The sequence below is a fragment of the Bemisia tabaci genome, chromosome 6, assembly GCF_918797505.1.
Source record: "Bemisia tabaci chromosome 6, PGI_BMITA_v3".
Classification (NCBI taxonomy): domain Eukaryota; kingdom Metazoa; phylum Arthropoda; class Insecta; order Hemiptera; family Aleyrodidae; genus Bemisia; species Bemisia tabaci.
This window is the reverse complement of record NC_092798.1, coordinates 3,570,663-3,590,533: the sequence shown is the minus strand read 5'-3', so window position 1 is coordinate 3,590,533 and position 19,871 is coordinate 3,570,663. Positions and strand designations below refer to the sequence as shown.

The window sequence follows — 19,871 nt, the reverse complement described above, 5'->3', positions numbered from 1 at the left end:
ATTATGACGTGAGCCCTGAGATCCATCATAATATATGCACAACAGGGCTCACGTCATAATGCACATAGTTCCGTTTGATAGAAATACGTCCAAATTTTACTCGCGGATTGCAAAAATCGCCCTTTGTATGACATCATATTTAGGATCCTCTTGAACCTCCCTTAATGACATTATAAAACAAAGAGGGCTCCCTAAGGAGAAGAGTTCCTTGATAGAGAGAGTATGGAAATCTCCCCCCTCCACTTTTCATGCAGGCGGGGCTCAGGACTCAAAAATACCGGCGCTTTGTTTTGGTTTTTGAGGATGAGAGGGAAGTCATTGCCAACGTTTGACGATTATCACCAACCGCAAGTGCTGGCATCCGCACTACGTCCAAAATTATTTTTCTCGAAAATAGCACCAGGTTAGTCGTAAAACTCTGTAAATACGTCGTAATAATACGATTGAGTAAAGTTCTCCCTGCGATATGCAAATAAACTACATTTTAAGTCATTTTCTTTTTACATTTACATACTGAGTCCGCTACTTTTGGGTCCTAAAAGTTCCTTGAAGCTAGTGATGGAGGAGCCAATCATATAACTGGATTGCATCCAGCACAAAGGATCCAGCGCGATTGCAGTGTCATGAAAATGTTGCTCTTTCATAATAATCTAACAAATCTCTCAGAATAGCAAATACTTTTGGTTTCCCACCAAAAAATTGTTAATTTTAAAGAAAAATAATTGTGTGGATTTTAATACTGTACATATTGAGTATTTTTAAAAGGTCAGGAGAAGTTGCACGATTTTGAAAACACTGTAACCGCGCTGGTTCCTTTTTGCTAAATGTGATCCAACTCATAGTCGCACGGCGATACTCTCTCTATTAAGGGAAAAGAGGTGATTTAAGGAACGACTTTAAGCGAATTTTATTTCAAGTTCCGAGCCTCGATGGAAAGTTCTCTTCCGGTTTGTTTCATCAATCACCGACACCAGTGGACACTGTAGCTACTAGATTCTACCAATCAGATCCGTTGGTTTGCGATAGGTCGAACCTTTTTAGAGCCACCTCGCGAGGTAGCACCAAAATCTTGCAACGACGTTGCGATCCGTTTGTCACCGTATCGGAGGTCCCGAACCTAAATAAAATGGCAGGTTCGGGCACGAAAGTAGTACTGAACCTCCAAATAAAATTCGCTTCATGAATTGGACCCCCGATCATTTGGGCAGGAACCCCGAGCGAGACGCAGGGATTTGTCAAAGGCTAGGACATTTTCGCGGTGGGTTTTTTTTCCGGCCACAGTGCGGCGAGGGTTCAATGTATGTCGATGCGCAGCGGGGGCTCTCCGGGGGCCAGGGAGGGGGCCGCGGGGCGGGCGGGTTGAGGGGGGGGGGGGTTGGCGGATGCGCGGCGCAGGACGCGAAGGCAGGCGAGCCGCTCTCAGCATCCGCTCGGAGGAGCAAGCAGTTTCCCTTGGAGAGAGGCCGCGGCAGGCTGGTTCAGGTCGGCGAGGCGATGCGATGGCCAAATCAGGCGGCTAGGCGTTCCAGCCCCCTATGAGCGCGTCGGGTTCCGTTTGAGGTGTTTTCCGGTAACATGATTCGGGCCGACTCCTATTTTGTGTTAGTAGTATTGATGACTCAATTCGGAGGTACGTAGCTCACCTTTCTATCGATGTCGTACCTCTGTCGTGGCTCCCGAGTCGAAAACAACACAACCGCCCCTTCTCCCTGTTCCGGGCACCCTTCCAACTCCAGCGCCGGATCCGGGCACGGGAACCGGGCACGTCGCCTCTCTGTCTGTGTGCACGCAATTGTTGTCGCGAACAACTGCCTGTTGGATTTGTGCGGAAAGCACGACTTTTAAACGGGGAACGTGCCCTCAGAGATGCCTCATTCAGAGTCCATTTTCGTGTGTGGATGTGGCTGAGCTTTGTGTTTACGAATTACACGCAAAGTTCAGTCTCCAGAATTGTTCTAAGCAACGGCTTGACTTATTTCTTGCTAAAATGATCCTACTTTAATTAATAGAAAACATAGACAGTGGCCTTATTGAGAATCCTTTTTCGTGTGTGGATTGGAAAAGGCTTTGTGTTTATTAAACTTTACGCCAAGTTCATATTCAAGGGATCTGTCGCTAATAATCGTCTGCAGTGGTTTTCAGCAACGGCCTGTAAGATTTTTATATTAAAAAAATCTGGCCTTTTAAATAGGAAAAATACCCCGAGAGTTGCCTCATTGAGAGTCTTTTTTCGTGAGTGGATTTGAACAAGCTTTGTGTTCACAAATTACACGCAAAGTTCAGTCTGCAGTTGTTTTAAGCAACGGCCTGTCATATTTCTTCCAAAAACGATCCTGTTTTAATTAATAGAAAACATAGAGAGTGTGTATTGAGAGTCTGTTTTCGTTTGTGGGTTTGGATGAGCTGTGTGTTTACAAATTACACGCAAAGTTCAGTCTCCAGTTGTTTTAAGCAACTGCCTGTCACATTTCTTGCAGAAACGCTCCTGTTTTAATTAATAGAAAATATACCCCGAGAGTGGCCTTATTGAGAGTCTACTTCTGTATGTGGATTTGGATGAACTGTGTGTCTACAAATTACACACACACACACACTCACAGCTCAGGTTAAACAGGTTTGTTGCTGATAATCGTCTGCAGTGGTTTGAAGCAACAGCATGTCAGATTTTTGTGAAAAATCTCGCCCTTGAAATGAGGAATGCACTCTGAGAGATGCTTTATTGAGGGTCCATTTTTGTGTGTGGATTTGAAAAGGCTTCGTGTTCATAAAGTTACACACCTAGTTCAGATTTAAGGGATCTGTTGCTTAAGTGATCTGTCTGGCAGTGGTTTTTAGCAACAGTCTGTAAGAATTTTATAAAAAAAAGCTGGCCTTTTATACAGGAAAAATATCCTGAGAGTTACCATATTGAGAGTCTATTTTTGGGAGTGGATTTGCATGAAATTTGTGTCTACAAATTACACACACATTTAAAGTATGACAAATTTCTTGCTAATAACCGTCTGTAGTTGTTGTAAGCAACGGTCTGTTAGATTTGCTTAATAACTTGAAAAAAAGCTGGCCCTCTAAATGGAAATTCTCAGACTTTAAAACTGCCTAATTTGAGAGTGCTATTTACTTGTGAATTTGAATAAATTGTGTGTTTACACATTATTCACACAGTTCAGGTTTAACAGGTCCTTGTCGCAAATAATACCTTAAGGTTGTTATAAATAACAGCCTGCTAAGTTTTTATAAATAAAACCTGCTCCGTAAAGAACAATTTTCAGGCATCACCGCGACCGTGGGAACTGCCTGATAATAATTCAAATTTTTATGTGAATTTGAATGAATTTTGCGTGTAAAGAAATTTCCCGTATAGTTCATGTTTTAAGCAAGTCGTAATCACAAAAACAGCTTGTGATTGGTACAGAAAACTGCTTGATGGATTTATGAAAGATAGCTCACATTTGAAATGGGCATTCTCGTCATCGTGAGAGATACACAATTGAGGGTTATTTTTTACGTTTACGCTTTCCTGTTACGAAATATACTCACAGTTCGGTTTCGGACTACTTTTTTGGATGTTCCTTGTTGAAGAAAAAACCTGTTGGAATTTTTTTTTTTGGACGATTTAACTTTATTACTCACTTGCTATAAGAAAGTTATCCGCCTTGTTGAGTTTCAATTTGACTTCATTTTGCAATGAGGAACTACTAATTCTGACTCCTCCACAAAAGCACCTATCTGCAGAGGGAGACTATTGGCACATACGTTGTCTCTCAAGTTAGGCAGAAATTGTAGCTTCCTGTTGCAAAACGCAGTTCTATTTTTCCACGTCATGTATTTTATAATAAATTGCAAACTGCAGTCAAACTTAATGTTTACAAATCGATGGTGAAACTGTCAGACCACGATCTAGGTTTGCGATGTTGTATACTTCCTGCCAGGCTCCAGTTTTTAAATACAAAACCACTCAACGTTACTTCTTGAAAACTCCCGTGTTTTTAATTCTCTGTGCGATGAAAACTTTTTGAAAATTTCAAGAAACCATATTGATTTGTCACCTTTAAAAAAATAAAATGGGAGCGGAGATTTTAAAACACCGCAAATGAGAGCTACGTGGTCCGGTAGTTTCACCGTCGACAAACAGCTATCTGTTGAATTCCTGGAAAAACTAACTTTGAAATGAAAATAATCATGAAAGTTCCCTAGCTGAGAGTCAATTTAAGTGGTTGGATTTTTTATTTGCGAATTATCCTTCCAATTTATGTGTAACAAGTAGATATTGAAGTTGATATCGGTAACAAGAGCTTTTTAAATTTAAAATTGGGAAGCCTCCGCCTAGCTCGCTCTCCGTGGGAAAGTTCCCCCACCTCGTGCAATTCAATTTTCGCACGTCTACAAAATTGCTTCTCGCTTAGCTGTCTGCGAGGCGGTCGTTATTAACAACTGCCTGTTGGATCCGTGTCGTGAAAAATGCTTTTTAGATGGATACACTCAGGCATTACTTCGAGAGCTACCGAATCGATTCAACGGACTACTACATCTGCCGTGCTAAGCAAGAACGCCGTAAATCCATCAAGATTTTCCCGTGTTTTTTGGAACTCAACACTTCATAAAATCTCAACTGTTTTACCTATGCACCTCAAATTTTCTTGTTAAATTCTTAACAGTAATTGAGAGAGAATTCTTTTAAAACATTGTCCCAAAGTACACAAGTTTTTCTGATATGATACATTGTTTCCAAAAAATTTAAAATGGCTTTTACGACGATTTTGCGTTGGACGGCAGGACTGCCGTTCTAAGGAAGAACGCCGTATGAGCCTTCAGACGTTGCCAAGTTTCCCCCGATAAAAACCATATTAACTGAGAAAATTGCGAATATTTTCTAAAATTTTCAGACAATTTTGCACGCCATGTAATCTAATATATCTGAAAATTTCGAGGAAAAATGCATTAATGATGTCAAAAATATAGGTTTTATCAAGGAAAATTTGGCAACTCTCGAATGTTCTTACGGCGTTTTTCCTTAGCACGGTAGACTAGACAAGGTGCGAATTTAAGCGCAGGGTGTTTACTAGTCCAGCAAGTCCGGAAACAGTACTGATTCTCACCAAAATGTCTCGGAGTAACCTAAGTTTCCGGTTAAATTAACCAAACAATTTGGTTGTTCGCCATTTGGACCGCTTTCAGCAGAAAGGAACCAAGCCGCATTTGCGATTGGCTAATTTGACAGGGCAATTTAATTTCTTACATGAAAACGGTTGTGCGGATTTTCGTGCAAATTTCAGAGAATTTTCTGCATTGTACGAAGCAAATACCTTAAAATTGTTAAAGAAATCCGCACAATCGTTCTCTTGTGTAAAATTAAATTCCATAGTTACGTTTGGCAATAGCTGATGTGACTTGGTTCCTTTTTGCTTAACGCGGTCCATTTCTCAGTCAAAGGAACTTAACTTCATTCCAAAATTGCATTTTTGACTCAAATAATGCATTTTTTCCACACAAAAAAAATGACTGGGCGATTTCTTGCAAAACCTATGATTTTCTTGTGTTATTAGGGAAATTTCAGTTAGAAGGGCACAGAATTTTCCAAGTTACAAATAAATTTTTCCAGTGATAATTTTTCAGCATTGAAATATAGTTAGTGTTACGTTCCTTCTTCTGAGAAACTATGAATATTACAATTGAGGCGTTGGACTCAAAAAGTGCATTTCTTGGTTGCGGTGTTTCAGAATCCTCACTACTAATTTATATTTTAGAGAGGAAACCATTGAGTGAATTTTCTGAAATTTTTCGTTTTCGGCATTTTTAAATCATAAAGAAAATTCAGGAAAGCTTCTTCATATTCCCTACGTATCGACGGTATCAGTCGGCGATCACTTAACTCGGTTTGCGACGTCGCAAATTCCTGTCATACTTTACTTTTTTAAAACGGAAAACTACCGAGCGGCAGTTCTTTAAAACTGCCATGATTTTTCTTCTGTGTGCGAAGACTGTTCTGCAAAAACTTTAAGGAATTATGTCAATTTGTTCTCCTTTAAAAAAAATAACATAGAGGCGGAGATTATCAGACACCGCAAACGAGATATGTGATTGCCAACCCACGCCGTCGATTTGCTTCATTCATAGTGGATGAAACGTTAGCAAAGATTCCGAGACACTGCAACACAGAAACGCCCTTCAATTTTGCATCCAACGCCCCAAAAATGCACCCAGTGCTTCAATTTTGGTTGATCTCATCGAAAGAAAACGAGGCAAAAGTAGAGTACCTATATTGAGAGAGTATGGCCACTGGTGTTACCACCTCTGATTGGCTTAGCCATCTTAGGCTGAATGGAGCCCTTAGGACCCAAAAATGGCGGACGCCATAAACTAATGAAATGCAAAATGACTCAAAATGTAGTTTTCTTTGCTTATCGTAACGAGAAATTTACCCAAATGTACTATTGCGACTTCTTTACATATTTTTAAGGCTAATCGTGTGCAATTTTTGAGAAAAATTATCTTAGATGTAGTAAGGTTGGCAGCAAGTGCGGTTGGTGATAACCGTCAAAAATTGGCAATGACCCCCCTCCCATCCACAAAAACCAAAACGAAGCACCGCCATTTTTGGGTCCTAAGCCTCTCCATGGGGCCCAGTGGCCGTACTCTCTCAATATAGGTACTCTAGGCAAAAGTAACGGAATACACGTAAATATCCATCTGTGTGGCTTTCTCAGGGGCCTTTGCAAGGGCCTTAGCCAACGGGTTGCTCTGGCATGGCCTTACTTGATCAATGAATGACTGATACAGCGAGTCGCGTGCAACCGTGCAATGCTCGTTCACAATTACATGCCCTACAATTAATTCGATTTAATACTGGAGTAGTTGTAATGAGGAGCAACTGCCTGTTGGACCCGGGTGGCTAGTGCCCTTTTGGCTCGCGTCCAACAGGAAGCGCCCAACATTTATGGGCGCCGACTCGGCTTTTTCCTTCGCCGGAGCAAGACATTTACATCTGTTTTCCGAAAGAATTATCCGAGCCACTGACTCCCAAGTGGACTTCTCCTCCTTTTTATTTTCAAAGCTTCTTGCGTGGCGTATTTTGTTCGGTGGCGTGGCGTGCTTTCCGATGCATCGATTGATATGCCATTCAAGCCTTTGAAAAAAGATCGATTATCAGGGCGCTCGCAAGTAGGGTGTCTACAAGTCCGGAATTTCCGGAAAGTCCGAGAATAGCACCGATTTTCTTAAGGCCGGTCCGGAAGTACTGGAAAAGTGCGGAAATTCCGCAGAAGGTCCGGAATTTTTTACATTTTTGTCGCAACTTAGGCGAGAAATTTACATTTTTGAAATTTTTCGATTTTCGTCAATTGGAGGTAGGTACTGAGAAAGTACTGAATTTTCCTGTAAAGCAGGTACTGAATTTCTTGGGAATGTACTGAAAAAGCACCGTAAAAGTACTGTTTTTTGGCCAGCTTGTTTTAGTAGACATCCTGGCAAGTAACACCGTAATAATTGATTCTTCCCCATAGCTTCAAAGGGGATACCATCGATAGTTGATTATTGTGCCTCACCACTGATTTTGTTCAGAGCAAATGTTTTCGGACGTGAAGTTCAGAGGAATTTGTCGACCAAGTCAAAACAATTTCTGCTCGAGGGATGAGGGGCCGTCCCTAAAGTATGTAACGCTCTAGGGTGGGAGGGGGCCGCAGAGGTTTTCACGAAATTTCGTTTTTACGTAAAGGAAAAGGACCTACGTCCCAAAAGCGTTGCAAGGGGAAGGGGGGATCAGAAATGCCGAAAAAGTGCGTTACCCAATTTAGGGACTACCCCTGAATTTCAGTTGTTTTCCTGCGCAGTGATGGAGACTTTGCAGGTGTCTGAAATTGTAAGAACTTAGTGTTCAAGTGGACGCTACTAAGAGAGCTGAATATGAGGATACCCTTAGTTCATAAATGAACAATTATTGGAGGAGATATGACAAAATTATCTAAGCTGCTAAAGTACATGCGTTTAAATGGGAAATGCCGCCAGATGACGTCACTAGGCGGTGCATTTTTGCTCTTTTAAATCCATTTTTATTATAATATTTGCCATTGCAAAAAAGAAAAAAATTATGAAAAATACTGCGGAATCAGCGTTTTAGGCATTTTCAGATGAAGCAATAAAAATTTTGCGTGCAAATTCTCCATTATGAGCATTTTGAACTCTCGTTAAAAATGACAAAAAGGCAGTGGATTCTAAATGAATCATGAATAAATTTTACTTAAGAGGTGTTGTAGTCTGGATTTTTAGAGAGATTTGATGATTCCCGTTCACAAACGCATATGCAAGCGTAACATGTAGTGCAATCGTTGTAGATTCGTTTTCAAATGCATGCTGCTCAGAGCAACTGCCTGTTGAAATCGCATGGATAGCAATCTGTTTGAAGGCGATAGGATTTAGGTGTCACCTCAATTTCATTGATTTGAACGTATCGGTGGTTGCATTTGAACAAGCTCACACCCCCAATTCCATGCGCTGTTGCTCAAATTAAATACTTAAAGGGGTTGACATTAAGAACAATTAAGCGCGCTGAATTCGAATCTGTTGACATGTTTGGACCATTATCGATCGGAGAAGAACTGATTTTCATGAAAAGAGAGTGTTCTTTTGCCGTGCTACGGAAAAATGCCGTATGAGCCTTCTGCAGGTGTCGCTATATTACCCTCGATAAAAAACGAATTTACTGGGAGGATTTTGAATTTTTTTCTCCCAATTTTTCAGATAATTTTGCTTGCAATTTAATCTAAAGTATTTGCAAATTTCACGCAAAAGTATTGATAACTTTTCTCAAAAATAAGTATTTTGTTCGAAGGAAATTTGGGACAGTTCGAATGCTCTTACGGCGTTTTCCTCGGCACAGCAGTTTCCGCCGTGAACAATTCGCAAAATTTTGCGATCGGATTTGATTCGTTTTTTTATTACATCAAAGGCTCTGCTCGTGTTTCTACCTTATGCTCAACGTTTCATTATGGTTTAATGTGAAACTGACAAATTCCAAAGTTTGAAGTTTAGAATTCACCTTTACACGGTCAGTATAAGGTCTTTACAACGGGTTATCGATGGAATAATGAGACGTCGCGTGGGTAGGTTTACAAAAGACTTCTTTCCAGGTACACATTCACAGAGAATTTTGCAGCACCCGATTGCCGTGCGAAAGGAAAGGACCTTATGAAAATTCCTACTTTGCCAAATTTTTCCCGATAAAAGATTTGTGAGCTTTTCTTGAGCTTGGGAATCACTGTCAGGAAAAACCAGTTGAATCATCGTGTTTCTCATTCGTGATACACAAGGATGCATTTTGCAAAAAGGAACCAGAAGCATTGCAATGATGCTAAGATTGTGCTACTTCATTCTTTGCAATAAAATTACTGAAATCATGGAAAAAATATGAAATTTGCATGATAATTTTTCGTCTCAAACTTACAGTTTTTAGCGAGTAGAATAGGAATTGTCAATGGTTAATCAGGTTTTACTTCCAAGACAAAAGAAGTTGCACAGTTTTAATGCTCCTGGTTCCTTTTTGCAAAATGCAATCCATAAGATACAGCACTTAAATCACAAATTCCCGATCAATGCAAGAATGGACCACTAGACAAGATACGAATTTAAGCACTCTAATACATGTATCTTAACCAGAATTTCACGTAGAACACGATTCGCGCAACGAAAATTACTGAAAGCAACTCCTAACTGAGATATTAACATTTTTATTTCACATTGGATACGAGGAATTTGAACTGCCCGCTCACAAGAAACTCAAAGCTCTATACGCGAGTCAAATCGCGCACTACAACGGTTTCAGTAAGCTTTTTAATGGAGCAATGTTCCTTCCTCACCATGTGTTTTTCAAACTATAAATAATTTGCTATAGCTGAGCCAAAGCGTCAAGATTGAGGTTGCCAGATTTTTTCATCGCAGAGACGTTCATGATAACGTTTAGCGCGCGATGTGAATCACGTAGAGCATTGAGTTTTCATGAGCGGGTGGTTTCAATTCACGCACCAAGAATCATTAAATATCTTCGGAAGGAGTTCATTTCGGTAATTTTCGTTGTGCGCATCGTGTTCTACGTGAAATTTTGGTGAAGAAACATGTAACAGAATGCTGAAATTCGTACCTTGTCTAGTGGTCCATTCCATTCTATGAAAAATCAAGTGAAAAGTGTCCACTTGCCTGAATATTCGTATTTTATCGAGGGGAATGGGCCTGTTGCAAACTTTTGCTAGAGCAAAACTAAGAGTTGTTTCTTATAGATAATGCCTCAAAAATCACGATGAGCGCATCGGCAAACTCTGAAATGCACTCATAACTTCACAATCTGCGTAAGAAATTTGCGGTTTTTTGAGCTTCCCGCTTCAAAAACGATACTACGGCACAGGTGAACATTTTGTTAGAGGAGTCGTTCCATCGTCGGCAATAATCATCATAGCCGACGCCAATCCGCTAAAACACGTTTGATGGGACGAGATAACACCTGAACTGGATTAGACCAGATAACAATCGGTGTGTTAACGTTCATATCTTCCACGCCCGAATTGATTGACCTTGAACTCTCCTTGAATTACGCGCGGAACTGCGTGCAAGCGTCGGCCATGATAAATATCGCCGACGATGGAGCGACTCCTCTAACAAAATGTTCACCTATGCCGTAGTATCGTTTTTGAAGCGGGAAGCTTAAAAAAACGCAAATTTCTTACGCAGATTGTGAAGTTATGAGTGCATTTCAGACTTTGCCGATGCGCTCATCGTGATTTTTGAGGCATTATCTACAAGAAACAACTCTTATTTTTGCTCTAGCAAAAGTTTGCAACAGGCCCATTGGACGGCGCCTGATTGCCTGTACGGCGTTTTTCCTCAGCGCGGGAGAACAGCCGGGACATGAGTTTGACGAGTTAGCCAAGTCATCGGTCGGACGGGAAGTTGGGCGCGGAGGACGGAAGCGTTTCCAGATTTACCTGCGGCGCGCGCGGCCCCCGATTCGGACAGGCGTCGCGACGCCACGCACCGCGACGCCGACGCCGACGCTCGACCTGGCACCCGGCACCGCCAGGAGGCTTCTATTTGCCCCGCGACCGAACCGCTCAACTGTGTCTGACACAAAGTAAACGCAAAGTTTTTATCAGAGGTTAGATTTCACTCGAAAAAGTTGCCCGCTTTTTATTGCCGGTCGCTCTCCGGGTCCCCGGGAAATTGAAAACCCACTCCGCCGCCCCGCACAGTGGATCGAGTCAATCGGAGAAGTCGGATGTGAAATTTTTTACTCAAACTCAAAATTTTGATGTTTATTCCGTCACATTTTAAATTTTATCAAAATTCAAAATGTGACGAAAGTCGAAACGAATTGAAATTTCGAAACTTTAAACGCTTATAACTCCGTTTATACAAAACTTTGAGGTTCTAAAAGTGGTTCCATTGGTTTCCTTTTGAAATTTCCTTCTGAAGACACCCCTTAAACCAGGGTGTCTACAAGTCTGGAGCTTCCGGAAAGTCCGGATATGTAGTGCTGATTTTTTAAGGGCGGCCCGGAAGTACTGAAAAAGTGCGGAAATTCCGCAAGAAGGTCCGGAATTTATTCCTTTTTTTTGTCATTTTTGTCGCAATTCGAGCGAGAAATTAAAATTTGTGAAATTTTTCAAATTTTTTTCAAATGTATGGAGGTACTGAAAAAGTACTGAATTTCCCTTTTGAAGAGGTACTTAATTTCTAGGGAATGTACTGAGAAGTTAGCCAGTTAGTAGGCTAAATAGGTAAAAGTACTGATTAATGCCCAGTTCGTTTTAGTAGGCACCATGTTTAAGGGGTGTCTTCGGAAGGAAATTTCAAGAGGAAACCAATGGAACCACTTTTAGAGCCTCAAAGTTATGTATAAACGGAGTTATAAGCGTTTATAGTTTCCAAATTTTGTCGGACCTCTCCTGTTGACTCGGTCCGCTGTGCGGCGGCCACGGAAACTTGGAGAAATATGGGGCTTTGGCAGATGATGCGGATTCCATTAATGTTGGAGCCATTTGAGCCACAATTTTCCGCGCCGAAGAATAATCGCCGCTCGTCTTTGAGTTCCAGGACTCCGACAACTGAAAATTTCTCGAGTGCTTCGCCGTGTGTCAACTTTTTCCCGGCGACGCCGTGGTTTCGCGTCCCTAAAATCTAAAAGGGAATTAAAGTGTAAGCAGGGTCTAATTTTGCAGAACTGAGTGCCGGCCCACCGCGCTCCTTGCCAAATTTACACAGTGCACGGAAAAAAAAATTGCTGATTCAACAATTCAATTGCTAAAAACAGTGAGTGCAATGTTTCAACGCAGATTTTACAACCAAAAAATGCTACTTTAACCACATTGTAAACTAATTTAACCACGGGGTTGGTTAAAGTACCACATTGTAAACTAATTTAACCACGGGGTTGGTTAAAGTAGCATTTTTTTGTTGTAAAATCTGCGTTGAAACATTGCACTCACTGTTTTTAGCAATTGAATTGTTGAATCAGCAATTTTTTTTTTCCGTGTGGTTTCTGCGCCTTTTAAGCGCTCAGCCGATGGCAGCGCTTTTTGATTTCGACTTGCCTCTGAGTACTGGTATACTAGTGCTAATGCGTTTACATGACGCACCAGCTCATCGATGTGTAGGCTTTTTTTTTGGGGGGGGGGGTCCATTTTTAAAATAAATAAAGCTTTGAAAACTGTATTTTATGCTTTTAACGTAATGCGCAGGTAGTTTCGATCGTTTGTCTGTAAGAAAATTTCTTAGCGGTAGAGTAATTCTTATCGAAATTGATCGTTGAACTCAAATGAAGCCTGATAAAGAAAACGCGCCTGATGAGCTCATCGGTGACTATCATTTTCGGGAAATGAAAAAACGCGTTTACGGTTTCCTTGGTAACCTTTGTTTGCTATCAGCTGATGTTTTATTTCCATTACCCAGCCAAGTCGACGGAGTTTATACTTCCTTTCTTCACTAAATACATTGACTAACACCTGAGCGCTTTTCTAATACGACAGTATTAGAACTTTCCCGCTTGTTTCTTCTTTGTTTCCATTTATTCTTCATGGATTGCTTTTAATTAGAGTCCCTTTATACTGAGAGTTAAGACAATGTGAATCCATTTCTGATTGGTTCCCGTATTTTAGGCCTCCAGAGTGTCACAAACGGGAATAAAGATAACATTTTCACCAATCGCAAAGATGATAATCTTGAATGGGCCGGGAAATCAAGGTTTCGGCAAGGAACAAACTGAATGAGAGAAGGAATGCTGAAAAGAATATGAGAATGAGCCGATCCAAGATTACGAAAAACTTTCAATTTGTGTAATCTTCATTTCGTGTTTAGGACTCCATGAGGGGGGTTGTCTTAATTCTCAGTATGAAGGGACTCTACTTTTAATTTCCACTTATTTGATTAATATACGTTCTTTTGATACGGAGTTGATTGAATAATTTGTCGTCTCACGGAGGAAAGAACGCAACTCCATTCGAAGGTTGCCTAATTGACTCAAATAATTAATTTTTTTAACGGAAATGTCACTCTGCAATTTTTATCAAAAATTTGCCTGATTTTTGCATGAAATCTGAGGAAAAATCAATGAAATTTTTCGTCGGAAATTCCCAAGATTCTCCTGGTTATCATGCGGTTATCGAGGGAAAATTTGACAATATTGAAATAAAGTTACGTTTTTTTGTGAATGCCTTGGGTGCAGAAAAGACATTTCCAAGCTGCGGTGTTTCAGAAACTCATCTGCTAATTTACATTTTCGCGAGGAAACTATTGGGTGAATTTTCTGAAATTTTTAATTTTCAGCATTGAAAACTCAGAAGGTTAATTCAGGGATGTTCTGAATTTTTCGATTTTCACCATTATAAACTCAGGAAGATAATTCAGTAAAAGTTTAAACGAATTCCATGCATTTTATTTATTTATAATGGATGGAACGTTAACGGAGATCCTAACACACCGTAATCAAGGAGGGTCCTTTCTGCACCCAGTGATTCAATTAGTCTGAAAGCGAAAGTGCAGGAAATTCCTAGAAAGCACTTACTCTATAAAAATCTTGGGCTGTGGAAAACAATTTTCTTTTCTCTTTCTCTCGCTCACCATTTGAGTTTTCAAGATTCAAATAAAATTAGAAATGGATGGAGCCAACTTCCTGGAAACGTTTTTTTCCATCCTTGCAAATTTTCTTAGCCGGAAATTTTCGGATGGGAACAATTATATAATAAATTTAAATTTATTTAGGTCAAAGAGAGTATGAATGAAATACTGTAAGACAACCGCTTTTAGCATATAAATTGAAGTTTCTTCATAAATTGAAGTTAATCGAATTGTAGGTCATATGTGACGGGGCCTGCCTTTCTTTTGGCAGTAAATGTAGGTGCTTTTAGTTAAATACTGCAGAAAAGCAATGCAAATCCATGCTGAATGAATCAATGCACGAGTTCACGCCACGCCACTGGTCCCGCATCACCAGCACCACAGGTGTCCACAAGTATCACCCCTGTAACTTTTGAACGAATCGCAACAGGCCCATCCTTAAAAACACTTATGTACGTAGGGAAACTAATGGTACATACGTCCTTTCTAAACTAAGCAAGGAATTTTAGTTCCAAATTGCGGAATATAGTTCAAATAGTAACCGGCCGGCACTACAGGTAGCATCCATGTAACTCGTGAACAAATCGCAAAAAACACATATGTACACAGGAAAACTAATGGTACACACATTGTTTCTAAACGGAACCTCGAGTTAGGTTCGTTATTGTAGTTCCAAATTCCAGAATGAAGTCCAATTGGTAACCAGCCAACACCACAGGTATCACACCTGTAACTTTAGTACATATCGCAACAGGCCCATCCGTAATAACACGTATGTGCATAGGGAAACTAATGGTACATACGTTGTTTCTAAATTGAGCTAGGAATTGTAGTTCCAAATTGCAGAATGAAGTCGAATTAGCAACAGGCCGGCACCACAAATATCACCCCTGTAATTTTTGAACAAATCTCAACAGGCCTATCCTTAAAAACACGTATGTACAAAGGGAAACAAATGGTACATACTGTCTTTCTAAACTGAGCCAGGAATCGTAGTTCCAAATTGCCGAATGAAGTCCAATTGGCGCCTTGTAATTTTTGAACAAATCGCAACAGGCCCATCTTTGAAAACACCAATGTACCTAGGGAAACTAATGGAACGTACGTTGTTTCTAAATTGAGCCAGGAAATCTAGTTCCCAATTGCCGAATTAAGTTCAATTGGCATCTTGTAATTTTTAAACAAATCGCAACAGGCCTTTCCGTAAAAACCCTTATGATCATATGGAAACCAATTGTAAATACGTTGTTTCTAAACTGAGCCAGGAATCGCAGTTCCAAATTGCAGAATGAAGTCCAATTGGCAACCGGTCGGGGAAGCATTTGCCCCTGCCGCGCTGATATCTGTTGCTGCACGTTTCTCAGTCAACTTGCTCTCCTACAACTTGCTTGGGCTCGCGGGTCAGCCCCCCTCCCCCTCCTCTCCCCCTTCCCGCGACAATTTACCCCCCGCCGCCGAGCCCGGGAAACTTGAATCACGTCCAAAAGAGGCAATTTTATTTAGCTCCGGGACCCCGGTATTAGCCAATTATCGTCGTGCCTCCCTTGTATTTATTATCCGCCCCCTCCCCCGGCTTTTAGTCTTTTCGTGATCGTCTCGAGAATCGTATAATGTGTCCCCGTGCCTTTGCCAAAATCCCCCCGCTCTAAGGGAAAAATCCCTCTCGATACAAGCTCAGAGCCGAATGAATTGGTCTGTTGCACCCGAGAGGTAGGATAAGTGCATCGCGTTTAGCAGAAAGGAACCAAGCCACATGAGCCATTGCCAAATTCAACTCGGCAATTTAATTTTTTACGAGAGAACGTTTGTGAGGATTCCTTTTGACAATTTTGAGGAATTTGCTTCGCACTTTGCGGAAAATGTACTGAAAGCACAAAAATCCGCACCAATGTTCTCTTCTAAAAAATGAAAGTGCCCAGTTAAATTTGGGAATAGCTGATGTGGCTCGGTTCCTTTCTTCTCCACGCAGTCCAAATGGACTGTTTTGGGATAAGGAGCTATTATCTGGCTAATTTGAGAATTAGCATGTGTACCAGTAGACGCCCCATGCAGAGAGGTGCTCATATGGATGAGCCAAAAATAGGACTTTCTTAGTGCAAAATGTAGTTCAAGAACTACTGTTTACGTTGAAGAGAGAGCAGCCAACTACACTGAAAAAAAGAGTGGTAGAATTTACCATTCCTTCACGCTGTATTTCACACAGCGTGAATTCAAATTTCTGCCAGAGGAATGGTCACCTGTACCAGTGTATAGTAGAGTTTACCTTTCTTCTGGCAGAATTGACTCTGAATTGCCACTGTGTGAAATACAGCTTGAAGAATGGTGAATTCTATCAATCTTTTTTTCAGTGTATATCGCCGTTTTCTGGACAAATTAACGCAATGCCAAAATACCCCGCTCGTTTACTGAAATATGACTAAATTTTTTTCCTAACTTCGGTTGACTTTTGCTCGTAATCGGCAAAAAAGGTTAGCTAATTTTTCAACCAGGATCGCTCATTTTTGTGGCAAAAATGCAACTCGCGAGCAATACTTTCTGGAGTAGGTAACGTTCTTTCGTCTAGGGAATGTCGTTATCACAATCCAGCTACGACACTATGTTGAACACTAAAATGTGACCCGAATACTGCAGGTAACAGGATGGCAGTAGTGAAGAGAACCACACACGGGTCGGTGTCGATCATGTGGACGTAAATCTATCAAGAAGGACCTATGTGCATTATGACGTGAGCCCTGTTATGCATGTATTCTCGTGGATTTCAGGGCTCATGTCTTAATACACATAGTTCCGTTTGACAGAAATACGTCCATGTTGAATAGTGCGTAGCATCCTACCTAAATTGAAAAGGTGCATTATGACGTGAGCCCTGTTATGCATGTATTCTCGTGGATTTCAGGGCTCATGTCTTAATACACATAGTTCCGTTTGACAGAAATACGTCCATGTTGAATAGTGCGTAGCATCCTACCTAAATTGAAAAGGGTTAGATTTAACTACTCCTCTTGCGAAATGTTCACCTGTGCCGTGTTCCGTTTTTGAAGCGGGGAACTTGATATAACTCATAAATCTGAAGGATATTGTAAAGTTGGGATTGTATTTCAGACTTTTTCGATGCTTTCATCGAGATTTTGAGCCATTTCCTTCAAGGAATATACCTCCTTTTCTTGCTCTAGCTGAAGTTTGCAACAGGCCCATTAGATTTAAGTTTGGACGTATTTCTGTCAAACGGAACTATGTGCAATACGACGTGAGCCCTGTTATGCATAACTTTTTATGGGTCTCAAAGCTTATGTCTTAATCATTGCGTCTAGCTTTTAAAAAAACGGGAAAACCCGGGATTCATCAGGGAATGAAAATTTACCGGGAAAATCAGGGAATCTGTTCCAGAAACCAGGAATCTATTCTATAACCACCCAGGGATCATTTCGCGCGAATGTGCGCCAAAGAAATGGCTGTAATATTAATTAAAATCGATATTCATATCTGAAACTGTGGAAAATAATATCCTTTTCCCCAGGAAAATCCCGGGAAAGTGGGAGAAAACTTCGGTTTCTCATCAGGGAATGAGCTCCTGAAAATCAGGGAAACTCAGGGAAAAATCAGGGAATGAGCTTTACCAAGAAAACTAGACACCATGGTCTTAATGCACATAGTTCCGTTTGACAGAAATACGTCCATTTTTAATTCGTATCCATTCATAAAAGCTTCTTTCACGCGCATCTGGCAAAATGAATATGTGGAAGTGAGAAATATGGGGTGTGCTCGTTAGTCTCTGGCCGTAAGAGTGAATGAGAATAATTGTGCGCCAGTGACGTCAGCGGCAATGAGAGCGCACTCTAACGACGGGGAGATGGTCGTCGGGCGCTGTAACTCATGAGCCCTGTGCACAAGGCTCTCTTGCCATGCCCGCGGCTCATGAGTTCCGCACTCAGCTGCACATAGGTCTCTTTGATAGAATGTAAAATCCCGCTTTGCCAATGGACCAATAGACAAGGTACGAATTTAAGCATTCTAATATATGTTTCTTGACCAGAATTTCACGTAGAACACGATTCGCGCGACGAAAATTACCGAAATCAACTCCTAACGAAGATATTAACGTTTATATTTCACATTGGTTACGAGGAATTTGAACTGCCCGCTCGCAAGAAACTCAAAGCTCTACGTGAGTCAAATCGTGCACTAGAACGGTTTCAGCAAGCTTCTCAATCGAGCGATGTTCATTTCCCACCATGTGCTGTTCAAACTATAAACAACTTGCAATAGCTGAGCTAAAGCGTCAAGATTAAGGTTGCCAGATTTTTATATCGCAGAGACTGTCATGATAACGTTCAGCGCGCGATGTGAGTCACGTAGAGCATTGAGTTTTCATGAGCGGGTGGTTTGAATTCACGCATCAAGAATCATTAAATATCTTCATAACGAGTTGATTTTGGTAATTTTCGTTGTGCGCATCGTGTTCTACGTGAAATTCTGGTCAAGAAACATGTATTAGAATGCTTAAATTCGTACCTTGTCTAGTGGACCATTCTTCAAAAGGAACCACGCACACTTTTACATTGCTTCTTATGCAGATTTCTAGAGCACACCCCACATTTCTCATCGCCACATAGGTCTGTTCGGTAGAAATACGTCCAAATATCATTAACGCAAGGGGTTGAACGTCGCGTCGAGAGCAAGTCCTCGAATGGACAGACTATCACCGAGGAGAGTGACACTCGGTTCGAGAGGGCGGCCGGAGAGAGGGCGGGTCCTGGAGGTGCGTTAAAAGGAGGAAAGTTCAGCTCACTTTTCCGTGCTTTAAAGTTCAAGGAAGTTTTAAATTTCAAAGATCGGATAATCCTCCTCGACTCACTCGCCTGGGCCTGAGCAACGCGTTTCACGGGGTAGTTTTTTTCAGCCCCGACGAAAAGTCAAACCTGAAACCCTTTAAATTAAGCAGAGGGAATTAGTGCTCCGCGAAGAGCGCAGTTCTCGAAATCGAAGTTTTGCTGAGAAATAGCGGGAGTGAACACTGCGGGAGGAGTATGATTAATTTAGCACGGCCGAAGTTGTGTTCCCACCGGTGATTCTAGGAGGTTGATAAATGTGGGTTCCGTCTGTTTAATGGAGAACAAAAAACAACTTGAAACGGGACTAAGGCCGCAAATGATAAAAAGCCACATAAAATAAAATAGAAAAACCCGGGACGTTAATGGACGTTTATTGGAGAACGGAGAATTTGCAAGGGTCTGAAATTTGTTGAATTTCGTGTTCAAGTGGAATCTACTGAGTGAACTGAACACGAAGATACCCTTATTTTATAAATCAAACGATTATTAGAGGAGATATGACAGAATAACCGATTCTGCCAAAATACATGTGTTTGAATGGGAACTGCCGCCAGGTGACGTCACTGCACGGCATTTTCTCACTTTTAAATTAATTTTTAAAGCTTTTTTCCATGTCAGAAGAAAATCATAAATAATACTGCGAAATCAACACTTAAAGCACTCTCTTATGAAGCGATAAAAAATTTGCGTCCAAATTCTTCATTTGCACGGAAAAACATGTATCGCTGCATCTGAAGTGCTTAACGAGCTTCGTTCACAGTATTTTTCATAATTTTTTCTTGATACGGGAGATTCTATAAAAATTGATTTAAAAGTAAGAGAATGTACCGCTTTGTGACGTCATCTGGCGGCATTTCCCATTTAATCACGTGTATTTTAGCAGATTCGGTTATTTTGTCATATCTTATTCAATAGACCGTATTCGATAACGGTTCGATGTATCGT

The 19,871-nt window shown here is 40.9% G+C and overlaps 1 protein-coding gene across 1 annotated transcript in view; it reads left to right on the top strand.

The window, feature by feature from the left end:
• The first annotated feature begins 1,393 nt into the window (after positions 1–1,393).
• The window catches only part of nAChRalpha6 (nicotinic acetylcholine receptor alpha6), a 546,969-nt gene continuing 528,491 nt past the window's right edge, over positions 1,394–19,871 (top strand). Inside the window, exon 1 of the mRNA XM_072301760.1 lies at positions 1,394–1,630. Coding sequence (XP_072157861.1) covers positions 1,576–1,630 — 55 coding nt within the window. The 5' untranslated portion in view covers positions 1,394–1,575. The remainder of the gene's footprint in view (positions 1,631–19,871) is intronic.